This window comes from Rhinatrema bivittatum, chromosome 13, assembly GCF_901001135.1.
Source record: "Rhinatrema bivittatum chromosome 13, aRhiBiv1.1, whole genome shotgun sequence".
Classification (NCBI taxonomy): Eukaryota; Metazoa; Chordata; class Amphibia; order Gymnophiona; family Rhinatrematidae; genus Rhinatrema; species Rhinatrema bivittatum.
This window is the reverse complement of record NC_042627.1, coordinates 72,718,642-72,746,193: the sequence shown is the minus strand read 5'-3', so window position 1 is coordinate 72,746,193 and position 27,552 is coordinate 72,718,642. Positions and strand designations below refer to the sequence as shown.

The following is a 27,552-nucleotide window of genomic DNA, read 5'->3' as shown; positions in this document are numbered from 1 at the left end:
GAATGGGAATCAGGGGTAGAGCTAAGATATGACGTGATGCGAACCAATCCAGTTCCTTCAATTTGCATCTCTGTTGCTGCTCCAAGAAGGAAAATGAAAGTGAAAGAATTTGCAAAAATAAAAAAAGTGTTCCAGTCACTGTAAAAGCTCTGAAGTGATTCTCACATTTAAAATTATATTTCTGTGTAATTTTTCTGCAGTCTTGAGAACAAAGGAACTTTGCAATTCATGAGACTGCTTGAATCACCTGCTCACTTTGCTTTTCCTCCATAGGCGTACAAGATAAGAATTACCAGGATTGGCCTCTACGGTGTTAAATTCCCGTATAGTTGCAGCTGAGTCTCCTGCGTTAATTTTCATATCATTGCTGCTCCACCACAGCTGTAAGCACATGCCGGGCCCTTTTCATTTTTATCAATCATGACTGTGCTTTTTAACTTTTTTTTTTTTTTGTCTAATACAACTGTTCATAACTATCTTAGGCATCTTTCCATCCACTCCAAGTATTGCTATAGCAATCGCTAAATAAAAACGGTAACGACCAACCCATAGTACTACTTCTATCAGGTGACTTAGCCTGTGCTTGCACTGCGGACAGATCTGCTCGAGTTGGAGCAGCAGCTGTTCTCTGCTGCACTACGTTCCTTCCTACCACCTGCAGCTGTCACTGTGGGAAAAAGGTGGGTGCTAGTGGTCAGAGGACTGACCTACATGCTGGGGAAAAACGCCAGAAGGCTTAAGTTTGTCTCCTCTGCCGGAGGCTCTCTCTGTGCGACCTTGGGCAAATCAGTTCGTCTCCCTAAGCCTTGGTTTACCGCATTATAAGCAGATGGAATTATTCATGAAAAAAAAAAATGCTGTTCTTTCACCCCTCACCCTCTGGACGTTTCCATGCAGATCAAGCCTAAAGTGCTTCACAGAAAAAGAGAAAATGTCTTTATTTTCTAGTGCTTCCCCCTTTGGCTCCTGAGTGAGGGCATACATTGGACTGCAGTTTAACTCGATCATAATTATAGCTTCCTGTTTGTCAGATTCCATTTTCCTTATTTTGTTTAAAATTATTCCTATGGGTGTGATTGGAGCCACATATCGAGGACTTTATATGCAGAATATCAGCTTAAAAATTGTGTTTATTTCTTCTGTAACTGGGTTTTTCTTTCCTATATTTCTGCTTGCAAATTCAAAATTTAATTCTTGAAATGTAATGTGAAAAATTCCTAAATAAAAAAAGTAACCAAATGATTACCCTTCATTGTATTCCCACCCTTAACACATCCCGTGCATGTAGATAAACTTGAACCTGCCTTTGTGGTCATATTGTGATCACTTAAAAAAATAAAAATCAGATCCTGATTAGTTGGAAGCATTACTCAATCTGTTTTTAAGTGCAGCACCTTCACGGCTTATGAACCTGGAGAAAGTACATAAGGGGTAAGAATCTCGTACCTCCGAACCGTCAGCATTGAAGTGGTCCAGTGCCTGCTTACGGATTTCTCCTTTTATTGAGCCATCCAAGCGCTGGAGATGAATAAAAAAAAAAAACAAAAACCATCAGACATTTAACACACCGCCCCGAGACCAGGAGGGCTCTGAAACCTCTCTCTAGCTCCGCTCCCCACAGCAGGAGCATTCAATCATTAAAAATAACCCTGCATTTAAAAATAGCCTCCAGGCGTGCACACACACACACACGCACCATGACAGGCACCCTCTCTCGTTACATGCCTGCTAGCCCGCTAACTTCATATATGCCAGGATCTTCAGAAGACTTATCAAGGGACCACGACAGGCTTCGAACTCAGATCAGTTATCAGACAAAAACAGAAGTCTGTGCGTCAGGGCCTTTTTATTTAAATACTAGCAAATAAGGTAAGGGTGTCCGGCACATACAGGACACAGGTCATTCCTATCTAGAGATATATTTAAGGCTGTGGATTTTTCTTCTCGAGAACGGAGAGTCCCCCTCCTCCTCCCAGCCTCCAAAATTTCTGCAAACGCACATGTAGATCTGAAAAACACAATCTGTGCGAGTTATTTTTGGATCCAGACCAACCCTTCCCCCCGGAAACACCTCCTCTCAATTCGGATGAAAGGTACACAAGCTATGAACACCCAGTCTCATGGACAGATGTTCAGTTAAAACCCAGTGGTCACGGCTGGCTCATTGGGTGGGGGCCGCTGGAGGGACTGGCTCATGTCCTGACTGACAGCGCTGGTGAAGCTTGTGTACCTAAAAAAAAAAAAAAAAAAAAAAAAGTGACGTGCTCACGAGTTAGGAGGGGAAAAAAAAAAAAAAAAAAGCAGCTGCCACTCGTGTGCAATCCCTACCCCCAAAGGTTAATCTTAAAAGAAGCTTCCCTCCAGCCCGCAAAGCTGGCCAGGAATCAGGGTTGCCTGGGCAGTCAGCCAAGGATTTGCCCTACTGCACTGCAGCTCGAGAAGCTAGAGGGGCAGGAGTCAGCAAAACAAGTGGCTAGTTTGAGTTTTAGTTCCTTACTTCTTAAACTGAGATTGCAAGGTTTTATTTCCTTATCCTTGGCTCAGAACAAGTGCCCAAGAGTTACGGGTCACTCGCCTCCCCGCCTCAGGCTGAAGCAGCCAGCAGGGATCAAACCCGCAGCAACAGTAAGCACGAGATGCGGAGGTTTTTTCCTTTTTTAAATGCGAGCAGATGTGCGTATCATTGTGTTATGAACAGAAGCAGCCACGCTGGTTTCAAGAATCTGACAGTGCATGCCTTTTATCTGTATTGCTTGGTTCATCTCTTTTGACAATAAATCATCTAACATTTGGGACCTGCAGCGGGTCAGCCTGCTCTTCCTCACCTGGAAAGGGTAGTGCTTGATAGTTAGGTATTCGGCAAGAATATCCAGCATCCGCACCATCTGAGAGAAGATCAGGACTCTGTTCCCCCTCTCCCGGAGTCGTGTCAGCAGCTTGTCCAGGAGTATCAGTTTCCCACTGCTCCTGACTAGGGACTGAAGAGGTAGAAGTCATTCCAATTTATCCTCTCATCAGGCTTACACATGCAAGGAACAGAACAAGATACAAAAAACCTTTTCTGCGCAGGTTTCAGCTGCATGGACTCCACTCTCAATTTTCAGTGGTAACGTAATCCAGATATGCAAGATAAGCTGCCTTGTTATACACTCAGTCTTGTAAAGGGACCAGAAAAAAAAACACAATGGGGCAGCATATGAGCTTTCGAGACCATATGCAGGCCCCCTCTCCGTCTGAAGAGACGCGTGTGGTCTAGATCTAGAAGGCACATGTAACTACAACTATTTGGTTTACCCTTTAGAAGGCATCGCACGCTCTCGGTCAGCAGCCACCCCAACCAGCATCAGTCTCCTCCCACCACAACCTGTTCCGAGCCACCACCGCTGTGCCTGAAACAACGTGCGACTCTCATCATGCGATGCCTGAACGCCATACGGTTTCCCATTAAGCCTGTAAGAGCAACGCTGCAGGACAGGCACCGGGGGCTGCTTAAACGCATGCAGTCTCCTGCGGAGCCAGAAGCTGTTCCAGAGGCAGCAGTGGGAATTCCCCCCCCCCCCCCCCCAGGAAAGAGAATATTCAAAATGACCTGAAAGCTGAAGTGTGTTCCTTCCAGGGGCCACAGAACCTCACTGGAGCAGATGAACAGGAACGATACATAAACTGTAAAAGGCGGCCACCGTACGTTGCAGAGATAGGGAACCATGCCAGCCAGGCCTGGATTTACACACAGGCAGTCCCAGCTAGGAAGAGAGCAAGATGAATGGGGCATCTGCCCCAGGAGAAACATTCTAGAAGGGGGTCACACTGTGACCCAGCCCGACACGCCTGTAGGCTGATCCCTGGCCCCGCCACACAAGTGCCAATGCTGGAGCCAGAACACGTCTCAGGGTGGGTTCAGCTCTCTTAAAACAAGTCATGCGTTTCAGGCTCCTAGCATGATTAAGAGCAGAAAAGTACCTTCATTGTACAAAAGGGATGGGTTCATTAGGAGCAAGCCAATTAGCGATTAAATGTGTTCAGTGTGTGTAAAGCATGGACTTGGACCAGTGCTTTTTAATATATTTATAAATGATCTGGAAAGAGGAACGATGCGTGAGGTGATCAAATTTGCAGATGACACAAAATTATTCAGAGTAGTTAAATCACATAATCTGACAAATTGCAGGAGGACCTTGTGAGACTGGAAGATTGGGCACCCATATGGCAGATGAAATTTGATGTGGACAAGTGCAAGGTGATGCATACAAGGAAAAATAACTCATGCTGTAGCTACATGATTTTACATGTTACCACCCAGGAAAAAGATCTGGGCTTCATAGTTGATATTACATTGAAATCGTCGGTTCAGTGCGCTGCGGCAGTCAAAAAAGCAAACAGAATGTTAGGAATTATTAGGAAGGGAATGGTGAATAAAAGGGAAAATGTCATAATGCCTCTGTATCGCTCCATGGTGAGACCACACCTTGAATACTGTGTACAATTCTGGTCGCCGCATCTCACAAAAGATATAGTTGCGATGGAGAAGGTACAGAGAAGGGCAACCAAAATGATAAAGGGGATGGAGCAGCTCCCCTATGAGGAAAGGCTATAACTAAGGGGCACTCCATGAAGTTAGCAAGTAAAACATTTAAAACGAATCGGAGAAAATTCTCTCACTCAACGCACAATTAAGCTCTGGAATTAATTGCCAGAGGATGTGCTTATGGCAATTAGTGTAGCCAGGTTTAAAAAAGGCTTGGCTAAGTTCCTGGAGAAGTCCATAAACTGCTATCAATCAATAGGGAATAGCCACTGCTTGTTGCTGGCATTAGTAGCATGGCATCTATCTAATGTTTGGGTGCTTGCCAGATACTTGAGACTTGGATGGGCCACGGCTGGAAACAGGATACTGGGTTTGATGGATCCTTGGTCTGACCCAGTATGGCAATTTCTTATGTTCTTATGAGCCTTGTCCAACATAATTATGTTCATGCAAGCATATTTGAACATCTTCCCCTGCACTGTCATATTTAAAGAGTGAGTAACCTGCCGGCCTGCAAGACTTCAATTTGTTCTCCTAATTTTTAATTACAAGGCTACTGAAAGTTGCCATGGGGACCTCATTTTTCCCCTCTAAGCAGCCTGCCAACATGAGACCCGTTAAGCCCCCTCAGCCTGCTGTGTCCAATTCTCCTGCTACTGCAGGCAGCCCAAGTGAAAGACAGGGTGGAGAGGGAGAGTGACTGAGCAGGTATCTGCTTGAGAGAAGGGGGTGGCACAGCGTGAGAGCTGAGGATGCATGCGTGGGTTTAAAGATTTGAGCACAGAAGATTTTCCAGTATCAACTACAGTGAGGGGAGATCCAGGCAGACCTGTGAAAAGGAGGACTGACCAAGCTCTATAATTGGGACCTTTCTTTTCAGTTTTTATTTTATTTCCCTCTGGGAATTTATCAGTGTTTATTATAACAAAAAAGGGGGGAGGGAGAGAATCGGAGTTCGCCTGCTTTTGTTCGTTGTGACAAACCCTGATAAATTCCTGGGAAAAATTTTAAAAAAACATACCTGGAAGCGAAGGTGAAGCTGGAAGCAGCCCAGCCGTTATGGGGGCGATGATGTCTGGGAGGGAGGCGAAGGCCAGAAAGATTTAGGGTGATATGGAGGAGTAAGACTGGAGATGGAAGGCGAAGAAGATGAAAAGGTCAAGAATAACATAAAAGCGAAAGAATGCAGAGACGGACAGAGAAATGAGATATGGACAGGGAAAAACGGCATCGAAAGACTGACCAGAGGGGGGAGAGCGAGCGAGAGCGTGCAAACAGCAGAATATGGAAAATACATGCAAAAGGTCTAAAAGAAAAGGGCCCGATATTCCAACCTGCCCAGAACATACCTTAGCCGGATAGGACTGAGTTACAAGGGATATTCAGCAGTAAAACTTGCTCGTTGGCCAGATAAATCATCAGGCTAAAGCTGAATATCACCAATTAGCTGGATAATGTATTCAACTAACTAGTCTCACCCTGATCTGCTAAGAGAGTCGGATTAATTACTTATCCGGCTATGAAGTGCTGAACCGCCTTTGAATATCGGGCCAATAAAGTTTGCAATTGATGGATTTTGTGATTTCTGACCACTTAAACTTATCAATGGAGACTTTTTTTTTTTTTGAAGTTTTGAAAACTGTGTGTTTAATTACTGACAAATACATGTATTAGATTGGAATTTTGTTGTGAATGGCGCGAAAGGGATCGGCTGGATGCGTGGCTGAGGGGAGTGGGCAAATGAGTGATCGATGGGATGGGAAAGCCAGTATGGGGTAGAGAGGTTTGGGGAATAAAGGAAGAGAGATGCGGGGGAAGTCCGAGTGACGGGATGGGGAAAAACGACTTAGGAGTGGCCTTGTCCAGATGTCACATCCAGTGGTTCTTGCGAAGGCTCGTGCTCAGCTGGCTGCTTCCGTGATTTGAGCTGAGCTTCGGCACTGCGTGACTAATCAAACCTCATGCAAAGCTGCCTAGATTACACGCGCACGTTTCCCCGATGCCTCACCTGCAGGTTCTCCTGCCGGTTCTCCCTCTCGTTCTCCTCTGGTGCTTTGATCAGGTAGCAGTGGTTGCAGCATTTTTTCAGCTCCATCACAATGTTAAGAAAGCCGGACGTGCTGCCTCTTGTCCCCTTTGAAAGTGCCTTGTAGTTCCTCGTTAAAATCCACCTGCACGTAACCAGTACGATCAATAGATTATTCGAAAACGCGGCAAAGCACGCTGCCCTTTCAAGCTACACCTGGCGTGCATGCAGACAAGACAGAAAACGTACACCAGTAACTGCCCACTAATTTTACAAGCTAAGGACTGATGAGCCCCACCACCATAGCTCAGAGGGCACCACTCGGATCAAACAAGAAGTTATTTTTATCTAATTTGCAGGCCTGCTGGTAAGACCATCAGTGTGCTGCACCTTTGCTGTTTCTCCAAGCCTGGATAGTGCTGTATGGTTTATTCTGATTTACACGGCACATCTGCACCTGGAATCAGTGAATAAGGCTCCAGGTACCAGGAGCTACTTGATTTATTTCACAGATGTGTGTCATAGACAAACATGCTCTACAATTCAACCCCTCCGACGTGGCCTGGTATCCACAGATATAGCAAAAGTTGCTTACCTGTATCAGGTGTTCTCTGAGGACGGCAATATATATAATCAGTCTTCACAGGCGGAATGTCTTCATCTGATGGAGCCCGGGTCAGCATGATAGCCAGAGAGTTTCTAGAGCTTTAGCATGCTCTCAGCACGTGTAAGCCAACACATGGGACTCCCTCTCATTTACTTTTAACTATAGAAAGAGAAGCCAGTTCCTAGAGGAGACTGGAAACTTCTGTGAGGACTGATATCTTGCTGTCATCGGAGAACACCTGTTATAGGTAAGCAAATTTTGCTTTCTCCAAGAACAAACAAGATATGCAATCCTCACTGGTGGGGAATCCCTAGCTATCAGCTTTCTTTAGCAAAGGGATAAGCAGCAATAACACTAAAATATTTTTAGTGGCAACAGGCCATTTTTAACATTTCTGTGGGGTTTTTTTGGTACATCTATAAGGGCAACCTGTAAGTAATAAAAATGGGATTGGGAAAGGATCAGTCCAGGCTCCTGGGTTTATGCATCCCTGCCAGCAGATGGAGACAGAGTGTGTTTCACTGACACTGCTTCATAATCCCTGGTGCCACCTGGAGTTCCTCAGTGTTTCTCTGTCTCCAGCAGATGGTGGCTGGTACATAAACTGCAGTTCTGAGGTCTGGCAATTTTTTTTTTTTTTTTCCCCATTTATAGCTTTTATTGGCATGAAACAAGACAGAAATGCACCAAGTACATAATAATTGCAGCCATAATAGAACAAAAAATGCGAATGTACAAATGGATTTCAGTTATGCAATTTTTTCTTTTTTGGTGTGAGCCTTTCCTCCCAGGGTGTTTGGGTCCTGGTGGATCCTTCTTTGTTTAGTTGAGCTGGATGAGCTAGAGGTCGGTGACCTTTTTGTATGCTCACTCCATTAGTCCGTGGGATGATGCTGGATTCTAAACCTCAGAGAGACCTTTTAAGGACAGACTGATCAAACCTACTTTCATATGGGAGTCCTCATCCAAATAGCAATAAAAATTAATATAAGAACATAAGAAGTTGCCATACTGAGTCAGACCAAGGGTCCATCAAGCCAAGTACCCTGTTTCCAACAGTGGCCAATCCAAGTCACAAGTACTTCGCAAGTACCCAAACATTAGATAAATCACAAGCTACTATTGCTTATTAATTAATAGCAATTTATGGATTTTTCCTCAAGGAAGTTATCAAAACCTTTTTTAAACCCACTAACTGCTGTAACCACATCCTCTGGCAATGAATTCCAGAGCTTAACTATGCTCTGAGAGAAAAATAATTTTCTTCAAATTTGTTTTGAATGAGCTACTTGCTAACTTCATGGAGTGCCCCCTGGTCCTTCTATTATTCAAGAGAGTAAATAACTGATTTACGTTAACATGTTCAAGTCCTTTTAAGATTTTGTAGACCTCTATAATATCCCCTCAGTCGTCTTTTCTCCAAACTGAAGAGCCCTAACTTCTTTAGCCTTTCTTGCCCCCTTATTTTGGTTGCCCTTTTCTGCACTTTCTCCAGTGCAGCTAGATCCTTTTTGAGATGCGGTGACCAGAATTGCACACAGTATTCAAGGTGCGGTCTCACCACAGAGAGATATAGAGGCATTATGACATCCTCCATTTTATTTGCCATTCCCTTCCTAATAATTCCTAACATTGTTTGCTTTTTTGATCACCAATGCACACTGAGCCGACAATTTCAATGTATTATCCACTATGATTCCTAGATCTCTTTCCTGGATGGTAACTCCTAAGATAGAACCTAACATTGTATAACTATAGCATGGGTTATTTTTCCCTCTATGCATCACTTGTCCACATTAAATTTCATCTGCCATTTGGAAGCCCAATCTTCCAGTCTCACAAGGTCCTCCTGCAATTTATCACAATCCGCTTGAGATTTAACTACTCTGCATAATTTAGTGTCATCTGCAAATTTGATCACCTCACTCACTGTACCCCTTTCCAGATCATTTATAAATATATTGAAAAGCACTGGTCTAAGTACAGATCCCTGAGGCACTCCACTGTTTACTCTTTTCCCACTGAGAAAACTGACCATTTAATCCTACTCTCTGTTTCCTGTCCTTTAACCAGTTTGTAATCCACGAAAGGACATCGCCTCCTATCCCATGACTTTCTAGTTTTCTTAGAAGCCTCTCATGAAGGACTTTATCAAGCACCTTCTGAAAATCCAAGTACACTACATCTATCGGCTCCCCTTTGTCCACATGTTTATTCACCCCTTCAAAAAAAATGTAGGAGATTTGCAAGGCAAGAGGTCCCTTGAGTAAACCCATGCTAGCTGTGTCCTATTAAACCGTGTCTATCTAAATGTTTTGTGATTTTATTCTTTATAACAGTTTCCACGATTTTTCCCGACACTGAAGTCAGGCTCGCCGGTTTGTAGTTTCCTGGATCACCCCTGGATCCCTTTTTACATATTGGGGTTACAATGACCACCCTCCAGTCTTCGGATGCAACGGACAATTTTAATGATAGATTACAACTTAAATGAAATAGGTCTGAAATTTCATTTTTTAGTTCTTTCAGAACCCTGGGGTGTTTTCAAGTAAGAACCACATTTTCCTTTCCTGTTCATGCCCCAAGATGAGTCCAGATGCATGGGATGTACCCAAGCTCCCCCTTCACTGGTTGAGTACCTGAAAGGCCCGTGCGCAACTAACTCCGTCAAAGGCAGCCATTTCCAGCACCCTAACATCCATGGGGTAATGCTTTGTGAAAGTGTTTGGTGGAGACCAGGTCACTGCTCCGCAAATCTCTTGTGAAGAAACCAAGTGGCCCTCAGCCCAGGATGCCGCCTGCACCCTAGTAGGATGGGCTTTCAGCCCTACAAGGATGAGACAACCTTTACAAATACAGGCTGAGATGATGGCCTCCTTTAACCATTGCACAATTGTCACTTAAGATGCCTTGCTCCCTTTGGACGCACCACCAAATAGAACAAACAAGTGGTCAGACCGTCGGAAACGGTTGGTGACCTTCAATTATCACAACAGCACCCGACGCACATCCAACAAATGACGCTCCCACACATGAAGCATCCAAATCTTGAAAGGCAGGAAGTTCTGTTTGAGGTGGAAAGACGATAACACCTTCGGCAAAAAAAGTCACTGTCTGCAAGGTTACCCCATCCTCAGAAATTTGTAGGAAATAATATCTACAAAACAATGCCTGAATCTCCGAAATCCTAGCAGAACAAATCACTACCAGAAAGATCCTTGGAAGATTATAGAGAGCTTTCAACACTATGTTAAGGTTCCACAAAGGAAACACCTGCCAGACCAGCGACGCAAACGCTTCACTCCCTTTAGCAAGCGAACTATATCTGGATACAAAGCCAGAAGCATCCCGAGCCTTTTCTTGGAAACAGCCCAGGGCTGCCACCTGGACCGAAGTGAATTGTGTGCTAGCCCAGCTTGCAAAAAAGCCAACTTACTAGACACCAATGCCTAAAGAGGAGAAATCCCTGGGAGTATAAACTTCATCTCTGCCTGCAGGATTTTGCACCTCTCCTATCTGCTAGAGATTAAATACTGAGGGACTGCAGGTGACACGAGTAGTGCAGTGTCAGTACAGCTTTTCTTCTCTGTGTCCATCTGCTGGTATGAGGAGCAAAACCCATGCGTTTGGACTGATCCGGGGTATGAACTATGCACTATGTGGCTGCACAAAGAAGAAAAATTGTAACTAGGTGGAAAACCTAGAAGTTTAAATGGATCGGAGAGAAGCTGAACTGAGGAAAGCCATGCGAGTTGGGAAAAAAAAACAACCCACACACACACCACGATTCTGAGTAAAAAAAAATAAAAAATAGCTACTCCCCAAGAAAACAGATGACTGTTAGAGAAAACAGAGGGGACACTGCATTACAGCTGTACTGCGGGATGGCCTGAAAAGAGCAGCTCTGCAGTCACCACACGAACCCCTGGCTCCATCAGATGACATCACCCCATCTGCCAGAAGTGCTGATGACTAAGATGCACTGGGGCTTTCCTTCAGGGACCTCATCCCGAATGAGGTTAGTGACTTGGGGATTTGGGTACTGTGTGCTATCAGGATGACATTACTTTACAGTAATTTGTGGTAATGCTTCTGCTATAAGTCATGGGCATCTTTCTAAGCTAATTAGCAGATTCCGCTATCATAAAATGCTGAAATGTATTTCAGTTTTATGGTCGTTTGTTATTATGTTGGTAGCTACCCATGAAAGGTTGTCAGGTTTTCTAAGTTTATCTCCCCCATTCTCTTAAAGGAAATTAAGACGACTTGACTCCCATTATTCTGACACCACACCTCTAAATTGTTAGCGTTGTATCGGCTTTCAATTGCGTTGCCAATTATTCAAGGTCCTTGCTTTTTGCACACAAGTCCATCAAAGACTCTGCTCCTCTGTTTAATCTTCTCTCTCAGCTCTTCCCTCTTAAATGGTTTTAGGTCTTCCCCGTCCCTTGCACCTCATCTATGGAAGAAGCTGCTTCTGGCCATCCAGAGTGCCTCACACCAATCAACATTTCAATCAAGATTAAACAGCCATTTTTTCAAGACTGAGGATTATCCATCTCACAGCCCGATTCTGTGGGGGAGAACGGACGCTCGGGCACGAGATCCTATATTTAAACGAGGGGTTGCGCTAAAAGAAGGCGCTAGGGACGATTACGCACCCCTAGGTCCTCCTTGGCCCCGGAGAGGTGACTGTCAGCGGGGTCAGGAAACAGACGCTCAATTTTACGAGCGTTGGTTTTCTGAACCCTCTGACAGTGATTGGTTAGGAAAATGGACGCCGGTAAAATTGGGCATCCATACTAACAGCACCAGCCGGCACATTTTTTTAATTTATTTTTATTTATATTTTTGGTTCCTCCGACTTAATATCACTAGGATATCAAGTCGGAGGGTGTATAGAAAAGCAGTATTTACTTTTCTGTTCACTTTTCCGGGCTGCTCATAAATTAATGAGCGTAAAATGTGCAGATTGGCCGCACTATCTGAATCCTGGGTGAGTGACTAATGGCCTCAACAACATGCATTTACATGTGATGAGCGCTATTAGTTTTCAGGGGGGTTTGGATGCACGTTTTCAAGGCACTAAATCCCTTACAGTATAAGGGGGTAATAGATGCCCGTCAGAAACACATGGCCAAGCCGGTGTTAAACAGTGTGCACGTCCAAGTGCACTTTACAGAATCGGCCCATCTGTGTTTGCCAACCCTCTCTCCTTTCCAAAACCCACACCCATCCAGTTGGATTTTCAGGATTGCCACAATGAATATGCATGAGATAGATTTGCATACCCTTGGTGTCCAATATTTGCAAAACTCTCGTATGCAAAGTTATTATGGATATCCTGAACCCAGGACTGGTTGGATGTGCCTCCAAGAGAGGGTTGGGAAACACTATCTATACTACAACTTCTACAGAGCAGGAAAGAGATTAAGTCTAACCTTGCTAAATGAGTTTTTGAAGGTCATGCTGTTAAGTGACAAATAAGCTAAGCACCAGACAGAAATGCAGCGTCTTCCCCATAGCCACCTACAATTCACTTACTTATAATACTGTTTCTGGAGCGCAGACATCTCTACCCGAAGAATCTGCTCCACTTTCGCAGGCAAAGACTTCTCCACATCCTTCTTCACTCTGCGCAGGAGGAAAGGCTCCAGGACCTTGTGAAGGCTATGGTAGCCATTCTCTCGGCCCTTTCCATGGTCATCCTCAAAATCCTCCCAAAATTCAAACCTGCAGGGAGAGGAGAGCACATTTCTGACTACAGCTCTTACGTTTTGGTGCCGAGGTGTTTTGGGAATATGAAGGGGATTAGTAGGAAACACTGCACATCAGAAAACACAGCAATCAAGGCTGAATATTAAGCTGGCACAGCGCCCAGAAGTTGACAACAAATCTTGGATATCTTACTCGGGAAGATTGCAATTCACAGCTACTGAGGCATGGCCACCTTTGCGCCAACTGTCTTCCTGGATTTGGGAGGAATGTAACTAAATAAAAATCACCATGTAACCTCGTTTTCTCTCTGTACCATGACAAACTACCCTAACCTGAGCAGTCTGATGAAGGATAAACTCAATGGACCGATAAATATTTTGATTGGAAGGTGGCATTAAAATATCCCTTGGGAGTGGCAAGAAAAGAAGGCGATCTTACCCCATCAGGCCCTCTCAGAGAATAATCAAGATGTGAGTTTATGCTATTTATGATTGCCTCCTTTTCCCCTTCTTGCTAATGAGCTCCATGACAGATCCCAGTCTGTGTTGGGTCTTTCTACTTTCCCAAGAAATGCAAATTTTCTATGTGCTTTACTGTTAAAAGCAGACTCTAATAGGCTGCGCACTGCTATGCAGAAGGACGGGGTTCGATTCTCGAGCCACTTTTCTGCTTCTCGGGCCAGTCGAGAATACTGCAAATGCAGCGTTCACAGCCCCCCTGGGGGAGGTCGTCTCTCAACCATCGCTCAACGTGGACATCCAGCAACCACATTTCACGTGCATGTTAACCAAGTTCTGGAGGGAGCTGTAGCTTTGCGCCATCCCCCCTCCCTCCAACCGAGGGACCAGGCTGAGTTGGGAGAGGGGGATAGAAACACTGGGCGGAAAAAGCCCTCGAATAGCTGTGAACCGAGGCTCATGGCGCCAAAGCCCAGCTGGAAACCAAAAAAAAAGCAGACGGGAACTGCTGAAGAGCACCCCCCTTCACCCCCAAAAAACGAACACCGGCACCGGATTCCCGATGAAGACCGGCCCAGGGATTCACCGCCCAGGCCGGCCCAGGAGATACCACGAGGTCTGCCGAGCGCAGCTCTGTCACGGCCGCGCTCGGCAGACCACGTGACTGGAGCGACCGGCCCACCGGGGGGATGCCCGATCCCCCCCGATAGGCCAATCCGCCCCTGACCAGCACTCAACAGTCCACGTAACATGAAAACCTGTTTGCAGTTGCCACGCGGGAGGGGCAGGCCCTTACTTCTCTGGCATCAGGAAGTGCAGCAGGGACCACAACTCTTTCAGAGAGTTCTGAAGGGGTGTCCCAGTGATCAGGAGCCGGTGGTTGGACTTGAAGTCAATCAGAGTTTTATACAGCAGAGAGTCGTCATTCTTCAATCGATGAGCCTCATCCACTCCAAGAAAGGCCCAGTTAATACTGCCCAGCACAGTCTGGAAAGAAGAGGAGAAACCATTCAGCCGGGTAATTACGTTCAATTTCTCTTCTCATTTCCTTGTGCTGGGTTTCCCCATCACAGAGCCTGACATCTTCCATTTGTTCAAAGAACAAGGACAGCCCAAGCAGCAGGCATGCAAGCTTCCCCTCCACTACTCTGCCAGTGTGCATGAGCTCTAAAGGGCCAGCAGGCTGCAGGCTCCAGGCTCATTCAGTGCTTGGCCACTGCCACCTAGACAGCAAACCGTACCATCTGCAATTTCAGAACGGAAATGTGTCCATTATACTCCATGTCCACACGTACGGGCAAAGCAGCTGGGAGTCTCGGGGGGAGTTGGTGACTCGAGTGTCCGTGCAGCCACTGCATGCCAGAAACGTGGCAGGCATCTACCAAGGGGCCCATGGAGGGAGGGCACTTTGTCATCTTGTCCTTCAGTAATACGGGCACTTACTGAGCACTGGAGTGAGATCATCAACTGTTTTATGGTCACTGAATGGTTTTCACATGACAACTCTGCCACCAGTAGTGAGTGCACTTTTTAATGTGCACTGTTTTCCTGCCTAAAGCAGTGTTGCAAAGTTCAGCACCCTGGATCACTACAGAGCCTGTTATACAGTCAGAGATCCACAAAATGAATATTTAGAAACTCAAATTTTCTATTCATCAGAACCACAGCTCTCAAACTTGGAAAAAAGGGAAGGCTACATTTTTTTTTTCCATTTCTGTATCTAGGTTTGCAGAAACTGAAAGATATTCTCAAAACTTAATGTCAGAGAGCCCAAGAGGTCACAACATGTAATGCATTCAATAAGGAATCTCCATGAAAAACCTGTCATTTCACTCAGTACCATCCCCTCAAATTTTACTGATCCTTGTAAAAAAAAAAAAAAAAACCCAAAACAAACCACACAAACACACACTTCTGAAAGAACAACAAAACCTTAACCAACTGCCAACTCGTGTTTACGTCTACTTCTCCGGGGGCCTCCTGACCTTCCTCCAGAACTCTACAGCCTTGTTCCCATCCTGTCCTTCTCCAAAAGGGCCTAGCCCTTCACAGACAGGCCCGGACAAGGAAGAATTCCAGGGCGAGCATGTTCCTCCAAGAACCCTCAGCTGGTGTGCCCGACACGCAGTGTTACACACCTTATCCTTAAGCAGGATCTCGTAAGTGGTTATCAGCACATTAAACTTTAATCTCTTGGTCTGCTGATTGATCCATTCATACTCCCGTATCTGTAAGAAGAAGAGGATACAGTCCTTTATCAACTGGAAGTTCAATACAGATGCATTTTAAGATGACCCACCGCAAACGTCAGCTAGGTGATGTTACCAAAACACAGACCATGCTGAAAACATAGCCATTATACAATCTGAAAACAAGAAAACCACTAAATGTAAATCTGGAGCTCTGTTATGTGCCTGCTTGCCCTCCAGCCCCACTGGAGGGATGTATGAACCTGACAAAAGCTCAGGCCCACCCGAGAAGGAAACCATGGTTCACTTAACATACATCAAAAGTTCCCCATCATGCAAGAAACTGTAGAACTGAATATTCTTTGACATACTGGTGTTCCCTAATTATGGGAAACAGTACCTGTTGCACCCTGCCAGCACGATCTAGTTCTAAATGGGTGGTATCAGTTTTAGAGCCCCTTTTTTGCCAAAAATGAGTCTGAAGCAGGGCCTAGCCCATCAGGGGGCCGGTCAACCCAGTCGGAAACCCCCTTTCCTTGCCCTAACGGGATCGGGAACGTCGTCAGTATGGCGCACCAGGCAAGCAGACCGGAGGAAAGACTTAATCGAAGCCCTTCCACGTCTCTGAATCGGAGGAGTTCTTTACTTACCTGGGCTCAGCACTTACCGAGCTGAGTACAGTCTCCAGCTGCGGGGGGAGAGGGCTTAGGCCATTACTGCTGCCCTCTACTTCCTGCACCCGCTGCCTTTCAGCTGCTTCAGCAGCAAAGTCCACGCCGGGAACCGGCTACCGGACCAAGGCACACCACTGAGGGATCTCGGAAATCGCCTCAGGAATTCTCAACTGGGGGAGGGACCATTAGGTATCACCGCAGGAGAGCGGGGCTCAAGCTTTCTCCAATTTAAAGGTAAAATTTTCTCTTCTAAAAGAGTACCGAGTTCCCAATAGGGAAGGCACAATCCACATCTGCTAGGAGACGGAGAGATACTGAATGGCCGAGGTCCACTGCAGGGGTATATCTAGGGTGACATCAGCTTTGAAACCTGACTGTCTCCCATCTGCTAGCAGGGAAGCACATAACCCACTGGTCCTGAGTCCATCTGGCTACAGGCTAGGAAAGCAATGCTCATCCCCAGGTCTACTTAGCTAATAATTGTTTATGGACTTTTCTTCCAGAGCTTGTCCAACCTTTCTTTAATTTCAGCTGTGCTAGAAGCCTGGACCACATCCTCTGGCAAAAAATTCCACAGCTCAAATTCTACTGCAAGTGAAAAACTAAACTACTTTCTCTAATTTGTTTTAAGTCTGCTGGCTGTTAGTTTCATGGAGCATCCCCTAGTCCTTTTATTATGTGAAAGGGTAAATAACTGTTCCCTATTTATCAACTCCACCCCCACTCATGATTTTATAAACCTCTATCATACCGTTGTCCCTCCTCCAAACTGAAGAGCCCTAAGCTGTTTAGCCTTTTGTATGGGAGTCTTCCGTTCACTTTTATTTCTCTTTACTGTACTTATTTTGTACCCATCGCAAAGGTCACATCACAGTACATCAGTCACAGAAACATGACAGCAGACTATACAGCCTATGGACTCCCCCCATTCACACCAACTACCCCACTCAATTATTAGGCATTGCCCTTTCTGAAGTAAAAGAGCTCCCCAACTTTTGTTGGGTGGATCTGGATTGTTTAAGGCTCCTCTGAATTTCTTTTTTCAGAATACGTGCTGGAGGAAGAGGTAAGCAGGGAGTTGTTGGGGGGGGCGGAAGATGACGACAGGGATGCCAGGACAAGACGGCGGGGGAAGTTGCAGAGGTAACCCAGTAGGAGCAGGCGGAGAGAAGTGGCAGTAAAGAACTGCGGGGGTCTACTGATCAGGGAGCTCAGATGGAGCTGCGGGGGTGTGAAAGTTGGCTAGGCGCAATGCGGATACAATTCAGCAAGAGGCAAATTCTGCAGCGGTGACTGGAGCCCTGGACTGCAGCAACAGGAAGCTTTGAAAGTACTTGTTAAAAAGATCTATCGCATGAACGCACAGAAAGTTAAATCCGTCTCCGCCTACCCCCATCCGCCAAGCCTGTACGTGTGCCTTCACAACTTCAAACCCCATAAAAATAACCAGAGACGCCGGAGACACGGCCACCAAATCCTGCCCCTGTATCTTTTACCCTGCATGCACTGTGCTACCCTGCATCCTCACCCTGTTCCCTTTTATCCTTAAGTCCCGCCATCTATGTCTATTCTCTCTATCACACAGATATCTGTAGGCTACCCTGTACCTCGCTCTATGTGCTACATAAGGGAGCAAGAAAAATCCTTGTAAAAAAATACTTGTTTCCCTAGAAAGAACAAAAAGTAAATCTATCTACAGCTCAGTTCACTGCCCAATGTGTTCATATGTGGCAAGCATTCACATACCGTGTTTCTGCTCATGAGGTCGCCTATATAAACTACCACATTTATATCCACAGCCCATATCTCGAACTCTCGCTGCCAGGACGTCAGGGTGGACAATGGCACGACCAAGAGGGAGGGACCGTACAGCTGATGCTGGTGGAACAGGTAGGAGAGGAAGGAGATCGTTTGGATGGTCTTCCCCAGCCCCATTTCATCAGCAAGGATCACACTGTTACTCCTGCAGGGGGGAGAACCGAGAAAGCACAGCTAAATTCTGCATTGTACAAATGAATCTGCAGTTATATTTCTGAAAAGCAGACAAATTCCCAATCAAACCCCCCAATCTCTGGATAAACTGATGTTTTGAAGGTGCTTTAATTCATGCCTCAGGTACATTGCCTCAGGTACATTGCCTCAGGTACAAAAAACTTAGATTGTAAGCCCTCTGGGGATAGAGAAATACAGTACCTGAATGTAAACCGGTGTGATATCTCAATTGAGATCGAATGTCGGTATATAAAAATAATAAATAAATAAAAATAAATGTTCCAGCCCCAGGATTCATGTAGCTTTTTTATTTTATTTTGTTTTTCCTATAGCTACATACAGCAGACTTTCCTTTTCGCAGAGGTGAAGGGTCGCTTGACCATGTTCATCCTTTTCCTGGAACATGAAATATCTTATTCGCTCCAGGTGGGGGCCGCCCAGTCCTCACATTTAACTAGAATACCATTAACATTACATATATACAGTGCATCCGTTTCATTGATTTATTTGTTCTCCTGAAGCATTTGACTATTGTTGTTTTATGATTATTTTATTTAGTCTTGTCCTTTCATGTTTCCTAGTATATTTTTGCAGTTTTATTTGGCTTGTGTGTTTCTCTTTTGTTTTATATCTGTTTTTACAATTATATTTTTTATTTTTTGTGTAAAATTTATTATGTCCATCGATCTGACTTGTAAGAAATCCGCTTCATCAAGTAATAAACTGGAATTGGTGCACATGATAAAAATCAAAGCAGTGAGAGGAAATCTATTAGACCTAGCAACAGGATTGGAACTTGGCTCTTTGCTCTCACAGCTTTGCAGTTCTACACATAACATCCAGCTGGCAGCTCTCGTTTTACTGAACGTTCAGCTTATGCTATTGGGAGGGACTGGACTGCCCAGTATGAAACTAGTTCAGGAATACAAAGCCCTGCACCTCTATATTACCACAAGTCCTTCACGTGATCTGCAACGCATCCACTGAAGCCATCACTATAGGCATTTCCTGGTACTTGTCTGCTCATAGTTCTCCGCTAGTTTCAGATACACTCATCACCCCGTGACCCAACACATCTGCCATTACCTTTCTATTACTGCACTTTATGTCTAGAACTCAAATTCGGGGCTCCACACAAATGTTAAATATGCAAGACTAGCAGTGCAACCTTCCAGTCTGCAAGTCTGCCAAGTGGAAAATCTTCCCTGTGTGTGCACAGCACCCTACAGTGCTATGCCCTCCCGAAACAGAAGTGGATTGTGTACATGTGAAATAAAAAAAACAAAAAGCTGTTGTGCTAGCAACAGAGCAGTTTCAGGTATCATGAAACCCTCTGCCTAGAATTGTGGGAGGGGACTTTGTAACATCAGTGGTCGGATGCCATTAACTCGAAAAAGGATGTTCCCAACATAGCTACAGACTGTTAGCTCTCTCCGGTCTAAAACTCGTCATCTGGCTGGATTCAGCTACAAAACCTTTTGAACATGGAGTTCTGTTTTAATTAGAATAAATGTCAGCAACTGTACATTTGTATACAAATATCAATAAAACCACAAGGAGATCTATATGCAGTCATTCTGGATATCAAAGTTAGCCGGATAAACTTATCTGGCTAACTTTGGAGGCATATTCAGTGGTGCAGCCGCAGTGCTGAATAAAGCCAGCTAACTTTTAATATCGGAGTAGGCCAGATAACTTAGCTGCTAGCTCAACTCCTCCCAGTTACGCCTCCAGAATGCCCCTAACCTAGCTGGCTAGAATTTAGCTGGAGAGGTGCCCAAATCTTAAATTAGCCAGATAACATCTGAGTTATCTCCCATGAGTTTTTTTCCTGCTAGCATCAGTTCACTACACAGCTCCGTGTTATACATACTTGCACCAGGAGTGTGCCAGCCAGTTCAGGCCCTCAAGCTGGTAATCTCTCAGTTCCAAGTTCTCTCCACCCAGGTACGGAGGTTGCTTCTTTAAAGCAACAAACCTAGGCCGCTGCCTCAGGACCTAACAGTGCAGAAACCGTATTTGTTACAGACATACTGCAAACGAATTTTGGAGAAAAAAAAATGGCACACACGATATATTCAGTTGCAATATTATTCAACCAACTCCCTCTCACTTAGGAAACAGGCATGTTCCAAGATTTTTAAGAAACAATTAAAACTCATCTATTGAGCAATGCAAAAAGCAGAGTTGCTTACCTGTAACAGGTGTTCTCCGAGGTCAGCAGGATGTTAGTCCTCACACATGGGTGACATCATCGGATGGAGCCTGGCACAGAACTTTGATCTCAAAGATTCTAGAGCTTTCAAACATGCCCTACTGAGCATGTGCAGCTGTAGTTATCACTCTGCCCCCTAGGCAGAGTCCCTCAGTCCATAATATAGTTAATAAATGGAGACACCAACTCCCAGGGGAGGTGGGTGGGTTTTGTGAGAATATCCTGCTGTCCTCTGAGAACACCTATTACAGGTAAGCAAAGGAAAATTGGTTCTTACCTGCTAATTTTCGTTCCTGAAATACCACAGATCAGTCCAGACAACTGGGTTTTGTATTCCTACCAGCAGATGGCGGCAGAGAACTAAAAAGCTTTTCACACACTGCTACTTAATTGAGAATGCAGCCTCCAGGCCCTCAGTATTGACCTGTAACCAAGTCAATGTAGAGCCATCAATCAACTCAAGTAACAACTTCCCCTCCAAGGGTGAACAGAGAAACTCAGGTTGGAGCCCCCTGAACTGGAGCCCTCATATCCAAGGATACAGAAAAACTTCTTTCAATCCAAAGGTTCCAACTATATTCAAAACTAATCTCTGCTCTAAGGAACTAACTCCAATAGTACAAGGGATGGGTCTCTGGATTGATCTGTGGTACTTCAGGAACGAAAATTAGCAAGAAAGAACCAATTTTCCTTTCCTGTTCATATTCCTGATCAGTCTGACAAGTGGAATGTACCCAAGCTCCCCTACACTGGGCGGGAATCTGAAAGACCTACTTGCAGAACCCTCTCACCAAAACTCACCTCCTATGGCACTCGCACATCTAAGATATAATGCTTGGTGAGCGTGTGAAGGGACGACCAAGTGGCCATTCTACAAATCTCCTGTAGTGAGACCAACTGACACTCTGCCCAGGAAGTTGCCTGCACTCTAGTTGAATGGTCTCGCAATCTCTCCGGGACAGCGATAGATCGAAAAAATAGTTTCCTTCAACCAACGAGCAATAGTGGCTTTAGAAACCTTAGTTCCTTTCTTTGTACCTCCGAACAAGACAAAGAAATGATCTGACCACCAGAAGCCAATAGTGACCTTAAGATATCACAACAGAGTCAGACGAACATCCAGGAAGTGCAGTTGCCTCGCCTGCTATCCCTCCCCAGCCAAACTCGGGAAAGCCAGAAGCTCTACTGTCTGGTTGAGGTGGAAGGACTAAAACAACCTTCGGCAAAACGAGGATACCATCTGCAGAGATACACCATAGTCTGAAATCCACAGAAACAGTTCTCTACAGGACAAAGCCTGAAGCTCAGAAATCCTTCTGGCTGAACAAATTGCTACCAGAAACACTGCTTTTAAAGTAATGTCCTTCAATGAAGCCTTCCGCAGGGATCACAAAGACCTCACAACACCAAGTTTAAGCTCCAAGGTAGTCACATCCTCTGCACCGGAAGTCACAGATACTTGGATCCCTAGAGAAACTGTATATTATCCGGACAAGACAACAACGGTCTTCCTTGCAACTTTCCCTGAAAGCATCCCAAGGCTACCACCTGTACATGAAACAAATTAAAGGGGAGGCTCTTAAACAAACCCTACTGTAGAAAGGCCAGGATGTGCGGAGCATCCACCCGTAACGCATCCAGGACTCAAACACTCTCCACATCCTGACATAAGCTAGCAACATGGCAGGTCACCGTGCCTGAAGCAATGTAGTCATAACTGACTCAGAGTACCCTTTTGATCTTAAGCATCTCCTCTCAAAAGCCAAGCCACGAGACAAAAGGGATCCACCCGATCAGAGAAGACAGGTCCTTGCCTGAGCAGACCTTAAGAGATAAGCCAATCTGATGGGACTCTCAACAGCAAGATGAATTTGATCGCAAACCACAGGCGCCGCAGCCTCTCCAGCGCCAACACCACCACCTTGCCTAGATGTCATTCTATTTACTGTAAGACTCGCCCTACAAGAGGCCATAGAGGAAACACGTACAGCAGAATCCCTGTTGGCCACGGAAGAACCAGAGCGTTGATCTCTTAGGCTCCTGAGCCTCTTCTGCGACAGAAAATCTCCTTGCTTTGGCATTACTGCGTGACGCCATCAAATCCAGTTGGGGATTGCCCTGTAAAATCGTGACAGGCATCCCCCAACTGCTTCCTCGAGAGAGTGGACTGATCTGGCTTTATTGCAAGGACTTCCTACCGGCACCTACTCTGACCGGCACCATCTCTGGAAGATCTTTGGGAACCCAAAAAGGACTGCTGCCTTCCAAATCCTTGTTTCTGCAATGTCGAAGAACTCTTGTTGGGATGAAAACATCTCACATCCCAGAAACAGGAGCAAAAAAGAAAGGTCTTCTTGCCGCTCTTATCTTCTGGCAGCTTGTTTCCCTTCGACTCTCCCAACTGCTTCATTAACTGCTCCAGGACCTCTCCAAATAGAAGCTTTCCTTTAAAGGGAAGATTGCAGTAATGAGACTTGGACCACATGTCCACTTACCAATTCCATAACCACACGATATGGCGTGCTGATACCGCTGATACTATACTCCTGGCTGAAGTCCGTATCAAATCATATAGCTCGTCAGCAACATATGCGACCCCGGGATTCTAATTGGGCCGCCTGCTTAGAATCATCAGTGGAACCCCCTGCCTTCTCCTGGGCTTTCTGTACCCAGTACAAACAGGCTCTTTGCATCAGACTACCACAGATTGCCACTCGAAGGCTTAAGGCCGAAACCTCAAACATCCTCTTCAACTGGATTTCCAGTTTCTGGCCCTGAGCATCCTTTAACGCGGCTGACACTGCGACCGGGATGGTTGTCTTCTTGGTGACCACCAACACCGAAGCATCTGCCCTTGGGTAGACCAAAAGCTGCAAAATAGCCTCAGTTAAAGGTTATAACTTTGCCATCGCCCTGGCCACCTTAAGACCTGCTTCCAGAGCATACCACTCACGGTTCACCAGCTTCTTAACCTTCTTGGGGAGTGGAAAATCCTTCGGGGGGGGGGGGGGGGGGGAGCGAGCCTCGAATGCCATCCAGAACTGGAACCATTTCATTAGCCTATTCCTCCTGCAGCGCCTTAATACCCAGTTCCTTCAGAAAATGGGGAATAAGGGGTCTCAACTCATTGCCTAACAGTCGGACCCCTGTTCGTCATCCCCCTCCACAATTGGTATCTCCTTGGGGTCAGACAAATCTTCAGTTCTGTCTCTGTTCTTCCTTGACCCATTATTAGCTGGATCATCCCCAGGATCATCTGCAGGATCAGCACCTGCCAGATCGCCACCTGGATCATCCTGCAAATCTTCAGAATCATATGATTCTCCATTCCCAGTAGGATGGCTAAGACCCAACCGGAGGAGTAGGTCCCCTGAACTCCTGGCTAGGGATTCTTTAAACTCAGGGGCCGTTTACCCCCCTGCACGTTTCTTGGCCAAATAGGTCTTGTGCAAAATCAGTGGAGAATTCCTCCCCATCATGGCCCGACAATCTGGTGCCTCCAGGACTTCCTCCCCCTGATCCTCAACCCTGGCCTGCACTGCCGGAAACAAAGGGGGATTAGAATCTTGAGGCTCACAAGAAGGCGCCTACTTCCTGTCACGGCTAAATCTCCCCCAGAAACTTCTCTAACAGGACCCCGAGATCGGGTAGTTCTCCTGTCGGCTGCCGGCCTGAGGGAGAGTCCTTCAACCCTGCAGCACAATCAGTACAAAACACGGCCGAACTAAGCTGCAAGTGGCCGGCGCCACACGCCCGACAAGGTATGACGCACTCCGAAGTCTGCGCCATTAGAGAGCACACGCGGCACGGTCTGCCTGGCTGGCCAAACTTCCAACGGCCGTGGCGCGAGTCACCTCAGTGACTGCCCCAAAATCACAGCAGTACCACTCACAAACTCTTCAATCTGCAACAACGTAGACCGGCAGGACTTATGCTGCAAAAACAAAAGATTTATCTCCCTCCTGCTGGCTGAAGACTCAGGGAAGAAGACCTCAGGGGAAGGAGGGAACCAGGACCCCTGGCTTCCCTACCCTTGGATGCTGTGGGTTAAAGCTGAACAGGGATTGCCAAACCCCCACTCGCCCGACGTAACCTGAGGGATGGCTCACGAAGGAACCTAACACCTTAGGGAGAGTCTCCTCTAACCTTCTTTTCCTAATTTTCCAGATAGCTAATTTCTGCTACCCCCTCCCCTGGCACTCTACATAGTAAGTTATACCAGAACATATTACTGTTAGAAAAGTTATTACGTAAAGCAAGTTATATGTACTCAGTTAATCTGTTATACTGTATCATGTCATAAGGCTGGCCTTAGACATCCTGTTGTATGTAAACCGGTGTGATATGTCAAATCGAATAGCGGTATAGAAAAATAAATAAATAATATTTCTTCTCTTTCTATAATCTCATATATATATATATATATATATATATATATATATATATATATATATATATATATATTTATATTTATTTATTTATTTTTTGCTAGACTGCAGGTTAGAGCAGAGAAATACTGAGGGACTGCAGGTGGCTCTCTTAGTTAAGTAGCAATACCTGAAAAGCTTTTTAGTTCCCTGCCTCCCTTTGCTGGTAGGGATGCAAAACCCACTGGTCTGGACTGATCTGGGGTATGAATAGGAACTCTGTTTTCTCAGAGGACAAGCAGGATAGCAGTCCTCAGACATGGGTGAATCCCCAGCTAAAGGTTGCCCGAGCAGGTCAGTGGGGAACCCCACAGTGCTGAAAGCATCATCTTTCTCCCATTTGCCTGTGAGGCAGCCAACCTAAAAATGGGTCTGGGGGGGGGGGGGGGAAAAAAAAAAAAAAAAAAAAGAGAGTTGGATTCTATAGAAGAAAACTGTAGAACAGACAGATACAAATACCCCAATGCGTAGCAGGGGTCCTAAAGCAGGGGCCTGATGCCAAGCTCAGAGACATGCATACTTTGCCTCATGGGACTAATACAGCCAGGTCCTGACAGCAAGGTAGGTCTAGTTCCTTCTAGAAACAGGAAAAGGCCTACAGAATCAACCAAAAGGAGAACTCTTGGATTATATCTAGGGTATCGTCAGCTTTGAAACCTGACTCAGTCTCCATCAGCTAGCAGGGAAGCACATAACCCATTGGTCCTGAGTCCATCTGGCTACACGCTAGAAAACCGCAGTTTCCTTCGATGGTTCAAGTCACCCCAAAAAAAAAACCCACTGGGGTCAGAAAGCTCTCCGGAAAGAAACTGCAGGCCACTAACATCTGAAGAACAGAATGCCTTTGCAGAAGCGTGCCCAATGATTGGCCAAAAGGCTCAATGGGCGGAAAAAAAACAAGCAACACTTGGGATAAGAAACGTCAACAGCGGCCAAGTCTGTGGCCAACCTTATTTGCCAATGTACCAGACAGATGTGACCACGCAGGACAGACGTCAAGAGTGTGAGAGGATGCAAAGCAATCCCTGAACAGTATTACTAGCCCTAAAACCTCTGAGCAGGGAGGTAAGCTAGGACTGAAGCTCACCCACACTCACCCTGTCAAGGGTAGGCCTATGCATCCAGTTCACAGGATAGCTCAGGTAAGCAGGAAGGGACTTTGGTCATGCCAGTGAAGTATGGAAAGCTAAAAGGCAGTACTGGCCAAAAGGACAGGGGAAAAGTGGTGTACCAATCCATACAGGTATACACTAAGATATACCACAAATTCCCTATCTTTTCTCCCCTCCCCCTCGATATTCTGACCAGAAGTCGAAGCAGCAAAAAACATGAGGCAGACCCCGGGGCTGCCGGGATAAATACAGCCTAGTGGCTTTTTCTTAACAACCAACAACTCACTGCTGATTGCAGTAGGGAATTTACCCCCTGGGTAGACCTCTTAGCATGACAGGAACAGCCGAAACTGAGAGCCAGCCTCCTGGGGAAGATATCCACCAGGGGACAGAAAGGAGGGATGCCATGAGTGCAATCACCTGTAGCAAAAGGATTCCTTTACCGACCTGGCAGCCTGAAAGGTACCAGGGCAGGGTTAGTCTGATCTCAGAACAGTCTGCCCAACAACCTGGCATAGGTATCATGACCAAGGCCAGAATTACACATACTTTCCCCTAGGAATCATCTGGTCCAGGAGATGGATAACTGTTACCTGAACCAGGACTTCCCTGCCCACAGACAGGGTTATCCCCTAAAAGGGGGACATATAGCTTGCAAGCCAGTGCAACAAAAGTGTAGCACCTCCGTTGTGTATTCCCTCATCCCCCAACTCATGCAGCCATAGATAAGGTGAGAGGTTGAAAGGAACACCTGCCAACTCAGATGTAACTGGACCAGAACCCTCCCCACTGAAGTAGAGTCCCGCATGCGAGAAAGACTGGCAAGAGCGGTCATCCGCGAACACCGCATAGTGTGCTCCACAAGTAAGAAAAGGGTGACGTACATGGACCCGAAGGTGCTGATGGCTCGCTGAAAGTGTCCAAGATTTGGCGGCACTAATGGAGACCGGTGCATGAAGGTGTTGATGGTCCGGCAGTACTGATGATGCCCACGGTGCCTGAAGGTGGAGGCCCTGCGGCACCAATGCACCACCGGATTCCCCCATGGAACAGACACATCGCCTCGGTGCCCAAAAGAACAGATGACAGCTGATGTCCTCCATCATGCTCAGCTATGTCCTCCATCATGCTCAGCCATCCATGCTCAGCTATGCACCAGAGGGTGTCGATGCTCAATGGCATCCATGCCCGTGTGAATGTCTGACACCAGCCAAGACAGCATGCCCGTGCCTATGGCCGACCCCAGTCGAGATGGTGCCTTGCGACCCCAGCACATTTGGAGCTGTATGGGAGCTTCGAGCACCTGACACTTATACGCCATTGATGGCAATCTTAATGCCCCCCTGAGGCCTTCTAGACATCGGCTAGGGGATCTCGTCAATGCCCTCAATGCTTGATACCCTTGCGGGCACAAGGCCACAGTGCACCCTGGATGCCTCGTCACCTAGAGGGCGGCCCTGTGCCTCGATGGCCTTGAAGGCAGCCCAGATGGCTTCAAAGATGATCATGGCGCTCAATAGCCAGCCTGGTTCCCTACGTGGTACGGACTGTAACACCAGACGGTGCCACTATCCCAGTGCATCAACGCCCACAACTGTCAAGGATACTT

The 27,552-nt window shown here is 46.1% G+C and overlaps 1 protein-coding gene across 5 annotated transcripts in view; it reads right to left on the bottom strand.

The window, feature by feature from the left end:
* CHD2 (chromodomain helicase DNA binding protein 2) overlaps positions 1 to 27,552 on the bottom strand; it is a 112,177-nt gene that overhangs the window by 47,468 nt on the left and 37,157 nt on the right. For 4 of the 5 annotated variants that reach the window (XM_029574573.1, XM_029574570.1, XM_029574569.1 and 1 more), the window contains 8 exons: positions 20,063 to 20,187; positions 17,944 to 18,160; positions 15,473 to 15,562; positions 14,131 to 14,321; positions 12,703 to 12,891; positions 6,534 to 6,696; positions 2,826 to 2,978; positions 1,447 to 1,518 (listed from right to left, as the gene is read on the bottom strand). In XM_029574573.1, coding sequence (XP_029430433.1) covers positions 1,447 to 1,518; positions 2,826 to 2,978; positions 6,534 to 6,696; positions 12,703 to 12,891; positions 14,131 to 14,321; positions 15,473 to 15,562; positions 17,944 to 18,160; positions 20,063 to 20,187 — 1,200 coding nt within the window. Of the gene's footprint in view, positions 1 to 1,446; positions 1,519 to 1,635; positions 2,231 to 2,825; positions 2,979 to 6,533; positions 6,697 to 12,702; positions 12,892 to 14,130; positions 14,322 to 15,472; positions 15,563 to 17,943; positions 18,161 to 20,062; positions 20,188 to 27,552 lie in introns of those variants that run through there. The other variant, XM_029574574.1, reaches the window with a different exon arrangement.